This window comes from Condylostylus longicornis, unplaced genomic scaffold, assembly GCF_029603195.1.
Source record: "Condylostylus longicornis isolate FDR11 unplaced genomic scaffold, ASM2960319v2 ptg000040l, whole genome shotgun sequence".
NCBI lineage: Eukaryota > Metazoa > Arthropoda > Insecta > Diptera > Dolichopodidae > Condylostylus > Condylostylus longicornis.
This window is the reverse complement of record NW_026578009.1, coordinates 16219467-16226086: the sequence shown is the minus strand read 5'-3', so window position 1 is coordinate 16226086 and position 6620 is coordinate 16219467. Positions and strand designations below refer to the sequence as shown.

At 28.6% G+C, this 6620-nt stretch overlaps 1 protein-coding gene across 1 annotated transcript; it reads left to right on the top strand.

The window, feature by feature from the left end:
* The first annotated feature begins 3529 nt into the window (after positions 1–3529).
* On the top strand, positions 3530–6118 carry LOC129609685 (hybrid signal transduction histidine kinase L). Its single transcript, XM_055521780.1, has 2 exons — positions 3530–4991; positions 5110–6118. Exons 1-2 carry the CDS (start codon positions 3530–3532, stop codon positions 5946–5948), a joined length of 2301 nt encoding a protein of 766 aa, XP_055377755.1. The 3' UTR covers positions 5949–6118.
* Positions 6119–6620: the final 502 nt, after the last annotated feature.

Here is a 6620-nt window from a genome sequence, read left to right as displayed (position 1 = left end):
CAAGAGAATAATTAAAAAAAAAGGTAATAATACTCTTAGCCTGACGAATCAAATCAATTCTTGATAAAGTAATGATATACGCGCCTATATTCCAATAATGATATAATTCCAATAATTTGCACAATTTAATTAGTGAAAAAGTGGAAAAATATTTGTAAAAAAAATTAAATTTAAAACCACACTTGTTATTATTTGAAAGACTAAAATATTTATGTAATTAACTAAACAAATTTTATTATTGGAGTGCCAAAAAAAGTTTATTTCGGTTTTACATTAACAATTTCGATTGAAAAAACTAGAAATCTTAGCATCAAAGCCAGTAGATCAAAATCAGTAAATAATTTCTGATCACTTTTCTGCAAATTGTTTTCAAAATTTTATTAAAACTGAAATGTAAAACAAGAAAGGTTAGATAAAAGCTTTAACTCAAACTTATAGACCCTTAAATACTTTAAAGTATAACAATTTCTTCTTTCACAATAAAATAAATTTGAATCAAATCAGTGGTTATTTAATGTTACAAATTTCCTTACAACAAGCGAGAACACTTTTTATGTTAAGAACAAGCTACTTATGTTTCATGTAAAATACTCTCTTTAATATACCAAAGTATATTGTAATTATTGTATAACTTCCGGATGAAAACAAAAACTAAATTTCAATAACGATTTTTGAAAAGACGCACAGATATAAAAGAATAGTTTTTCCTAATTTTGTTCGAAATGTGGTTAAATACGGTGAAAATCATTGTTAGTTATCGTACTTGCTCATTGTTTCACAAGTTATGTGCATTATTACCAGGATTGATAATCAAATTCGATCTTTAAAGAATCGGAATTTAGGAATACGGAAATATTTACATAATAACGGATACTGTTCGCATACAACAATATTGAGAACATATTTAAACTGAAAATCAGTTGCAAACAAATTAGCTAATTTTATAAGGGGCCTTATATAGACCATTCATAAATTCAGTCTTCGAAACTTAATTCTCATTATACCACGACTGAAAAAAAATCAACTTAATTTCTAATAGAATCAGAATAAGACGTATAATGAAACAAATGAGCTATTCCGTTCGACTAACAATTAAGTAAATCAATTAGTCAATCACAATTTGTTATCTGTCAAAATTGTTTCATGTAAAATGTTGTGTTAAAACTGAAAATGCCCCATTGCATACGATATCCTTGCTGGAATATTTTACCGTCCTTTATGACGTGACTTCGCAACAAAAAATAAACAAATAAAATATACAGAAAGGAAATATAAGCAACTTAAAAAAATAATAAGTAAAAGAAATAAAAGACTGAATTTTCTTTTTGATTACCTTTTTAAGCTACCAGTTGCTTTATTGTAGAAATAATAATAATAATAATAACAGCAAAATGTTAAAATAGACTTTTGAAACGAGTGAGAAAATGACGTGTTGAATATACCGGAGGGCTGAAAAACGAGAAATTATATACATACAAATAGAACTGACTTAGCAAGTCAAAATAGAAAATATCCTGAAAGAATAATGAATAAAGAAAAAAGAAAAACAAATAACATAAAATGAGAAAAAATGTTTATTCCGTAATGGGAAATTTCTCCTGTTTTTGGAATTTTCTTTTTATATTATTTTATATAAACAAAACAACAATTCTGTTGATGTTGAAAAGGTGGGAAAAGTTTTTCTCATTAAACTTAAATAAAGAAGTAAATGATTTTAAGGTTGAGTTTACAATATTGTTTTTTTTAAAGTTGTGTTGAAGAAAGCAAAAATGGGGTATTGAACCAATTTTTAAATATATACTTACAAACACAACCATACATAAATAAAACTGTTATAAATATAGTAAAAGCGATAATAATTGAAAACCGAATTTCGTTCAGAAATAATGTTTCTACAGCAAATTATAGATAGACATACTCGTATTTCAAAAATGTTTGAAAGGGTTTTTTGTGTACTATTGCTAATTTATTCTTAGAGTTCGGTAGAGCTGGGAATACACAACTTTTAAATCAATAGCTGACATACAGTTGCACATAAACACAAAATTAGTTTGTCAAATATCGACGCATGAGTCGTTGTGTTAACACAGATAATGAACTTTCAGACTAAAATACCTTCTATAAGACACAAATTTTATTATTTCCTCCAAATAAATATAAAACGTAAAATCAATCTTTGGAAAAGATTCAGTTTTTATTGCCTGATATACTGCAGAAACTGGTCAACATATCACATTCCTAAGGGAAACTCTGATATCAATTTTAACTGAAGTCAATTCTGCCAAAATTAAGATATATTACTGCACACCGATAGAGGAACAGAGTAACAGACATATCTTGATTTAATTAAACAAAATTGATTTCAGTTTCTTTATTATTAAAAATTGAAATTAGTGAAAACTTGATATGAGAAATTCAGTGCGATCACAAGACCTCGCTTATTGTATGCTAACGCGATCCGTACAAATAAATTAATCAATTATCTTATTTAATTACTTTTTAAATTTGTTATATAAATAAAGAAATTTTGATATTTAAATCCTCTTTCAATTATTTAAGTGTTTCTTAAGACACTTTCATTTCAAGTTAATTTCATTCATTTACAATATTTTCTTATTACCACTTTCTTTTTAACGAAAATTCTTCCACTTTTCACATATTTTGCCGACGAAGAATGATTGCTCTCGCGTTTCTTAATGATAATAATGCACGTTTTTATGAATTATATTCATATGTTTAAAATATTTAAAGTAAGAAATCGTTTGTTCTTTAAGAATATTGTTTTTTCATGTGAGCCTGAGCAAATAAACGTAGGATGAAAGCAAAAAATCTTAGTCTCTTACTAGGAAGAATCAGAACAATATTAACTTGTATGTAGAGTTTGGGAAGACTCGCTTTTTTTTTTTGACATGCCGAGTCCGAGTCCAAGTAATTATTTTTTTGTAATATTGAGGCTTTAAGAATAATAATACATCTATGAATTTATCCGATAACTTGGATCGTATTTTAGTACAAAAGTTTATAGCAACAGAAAAAGTTTTTTCAGCATTTTCAAAATTTAACCAAAATTACTTTATGATTTTGTTAAAAAAAATATTATACATGCACTTTCAAATTTGTAATTGAAAGACCCGGACTTCTTAGTAGTTACAGTAATTAATTTATAGAAAAACGGAAGGAAATCGAGTTCACTGTGGTCAGCTTGGTTATACCTGTACGAATATTTGTTAAGATTTATGTAAGATTTATTTCTTATATGTACAGCTTTTGTTTATATTTTGATAGAATGAACCCTGTTATCAAACTTGTTATAGTGAAATATGAACATTTAAAATCAAGGCAACTTTCTTAAATTTCTTGCTAAGGCAACAATCATTAATAACACCAATTAGACATATAACAACTAACTGTAAGCCTATGTTATTATTTTCATGCTATTAAAACAACTATTGACTAAATTATGTGATAAGAAAATATTATTTCAATATGCATGTGTGTCACTAATATTATACTCATTTTTGTATTACAGATGGACTTGACAGTACCACCGGAATTAGAAGAACTAATATCATGTAGCTGCTGTCATTTGCCATTTAATGATACTGATGCAGTACCAAAATTATTTTCATGTCGTCATTATTTTTGTTTAAAATGTGTCAATTCGATTTTACTTAAAGGTAATGAACTGTATTGCGTTCATTGTTGGAAACGTACTGAATTACCTGGTCCAGATATGAAATCAGATAATTTGCCAACACATAATGCAATTTTATATTTGTCTCAAAATTTAAGTATGTTAAACACATCATCCTCATCAACAACTTCATTAACATTGTCATCGAAATCAAAGCCTCCTGATAAGAGTGGCAGTAACAGTAACGGTAGTACTGGTGGTGCGGCATCAAGTATCATTTCAAATACCACAAATCAAACGTCTGCTACATCAACATCCGGCAGCGGCGTTGCTTGTGGCAATTCTATTACAAATACTAATACAAGCTTATCGTCCAGTAATACAACTACAAATGTTGTTAGTAGTGCAACGATTGCTGTTGTTAATAGTAATAAGATAAAAAAGGGTGAAAACTGTTTAACACATGCTATGCCGAATACTTTATGGTGTACAAAATGTGTAACAATGATATGTAGAGCATGTGCAACATCAGAAGACCATCGAAGTCATAGTGTGAAATCATCAAACGAAGCAAAAGAAAATATTCATAATGACATTGCAAATGAAATACTTTTGATGCAAAAAACTCTAAATGAGGTACAGCATTTGGTATTGAAGCAACGTGATTTTCTATTGAAAATTTTAGAATCTTGTACAGCATTGAAAACACAAATTGAAACTGAATTAATCAATCATTTGCCTACATTGGAAATAGCGGATATGCGTGAAAGTTTAGGTAAAGCAAAATTATGTTTAGATATGATTGAAACTCAATCACCTCTGGATGCTTTAAAATTGTATACAACATTGAATATTGAAAAGCAACGATTACAAACGAAATTTCAAGAAATGTATTTACAGTGCAAATTAGATGATTTAATACGAAATTACGATATGCTATTCAATTTTGAGTTAATTAAACAAGCGTTGACTGCTCTACATACAAATGGTGATGCTTATAACGCAGCTATAAGTAATGGTGTTGGCCACAACAATCCAATACTCTTATTGGCTAATTATTGCATCTCACAGTTATATTCAAGACACGTTTTATCCAACAAGCATCAGCAATTATTAAGCAACAGCAATAATAATAATTATCATGCTCATGCGCATCAACTATTACATCAACAGCAGCAAATGCATCACCATCAACAACAGCAGCATCAACAACAAAATCAATCTCAGACACAAGGCCCACCACATCACGATAATTTAGTAACAACAGTAAAAACATATGCAGATATTACAACAAGTTCACCAAAATCGAACCATATTCACCATCCACATAACCAATCTTCAACTCAACTTCATTCAGGTAAGATACGGCAACTATATATAGGTAATGTTTAAATATCTTCCGATTGTGCATGTGAAACATAAAAAAACAACAGTAAAAAGAACTATATTTACTAATCCATTTTAAAATTTTATAGCAAATAGCAGTAACAGTTCCATTGTTGGTACAATTGGTGCACCACCCTCTGCTGTCAATCGTCAATCTCCATCATCGCAACAAGCACAACAAACACAACAACAAACGGCATCATATATTGCTACCGAATTAAATGGTTTAACAGTTCCTGCACTCACTATAATGCAACATCATTTACATCAGCAGCAACAACAACAACAGCAGCAACATAATTCAAATCAGTTACAGAAATCATCACAGCAGCAACAGCAACCAACCACAACCGCTGCAGTTGTAGCAGCAGCAGCCGCAGCCGCTGCTGCGGCAAATAATCTTTTATGTAATCCGAGTGTTCACGTTTACCCGATATATTACTTTAATATTGAAATGAATGGTCAACCTTGTGGAAGAATTTTAATTGAAGTTCGTAATGATGTTGCACCAAAAATGGCAAAAAATTTTGGTGCTTTAACCACTGGTGAATTAGGTTTTGGTTATAAAGGCTGCCAAATTTTTCAATGTTGGGAAAATGAAAGTATTATTACTGGTGATTTTGAATTAAATAACGGTCGTGGTGGTCGCTCTGTATTCGAAGATAGTTTCTTTATGCCTGATGATACGAAAATTTTAGCTATACGTGGTTCAGTAGGTATGCGTCGTAGTCAAAAACGTCATGATAATTTAGGTTTAGTTGGATCTCAGTTTCGTATTATATTACGTGAAATGCGTGGTTTTACTGGTATTTTTGCTTTCGTTGTTGAAGGTTTAGATTTAGTAGAAAAAATTAGTCAAGCTGGGGATTCAGCTGGTAAGCCACAAAGTACCGTTGTGATTGTTAATTGCGGAAAATATCAAATATAGAAAAAATGTTTGAAATTTAGTGAACGAATTCACGTTTTTAATTTTTTTCTCATCTTCGAAAAATATTTTTAATATTGATAAATAATGAAACAGTAAATATTCTAATGAATGCAGTTAAAAACTAAAAAACTTTAAATTAAGAATTTGTACAATTAAAAAAATGTATACATAATATAAACACGTCTATATAAACGAAATTTAAATTTCAATATCGTAAATGCAAAATCACTTAATTTAATTAACGTATTTTTTTTTGTTAAACTAAGTAAATTTAAGTTTTCAATAAATCTAAAACAAAACTAATGTTGTTCTTTAACCGAACATTCTTAAGAAAGTATTATTTAAGTACGTCAGAATAAAATTATGATTTAAGAATCGTGATACGAATAAAATTTTAAAAACAATAGGGTTAATAACAAATCATTCAAATGCATTGGTAAAGAAAAAAAACATGATCATTAATTTATATGAATTTTCAAAATTACCGTTTTTTGTTTTTTACAAAATTAAACTATGTAAATATGAAAAGCGTAATAATTTATAATATTGATTAAGTTAAACAATTAAGAATAAGCATGAATCGATTTAGAACAAAACACTGCAAAATTTGTTTTTAAAGTTGATTTTTTTACATCTTATCTTGTAAATTCATACGTGTGTATCATTAGTTTG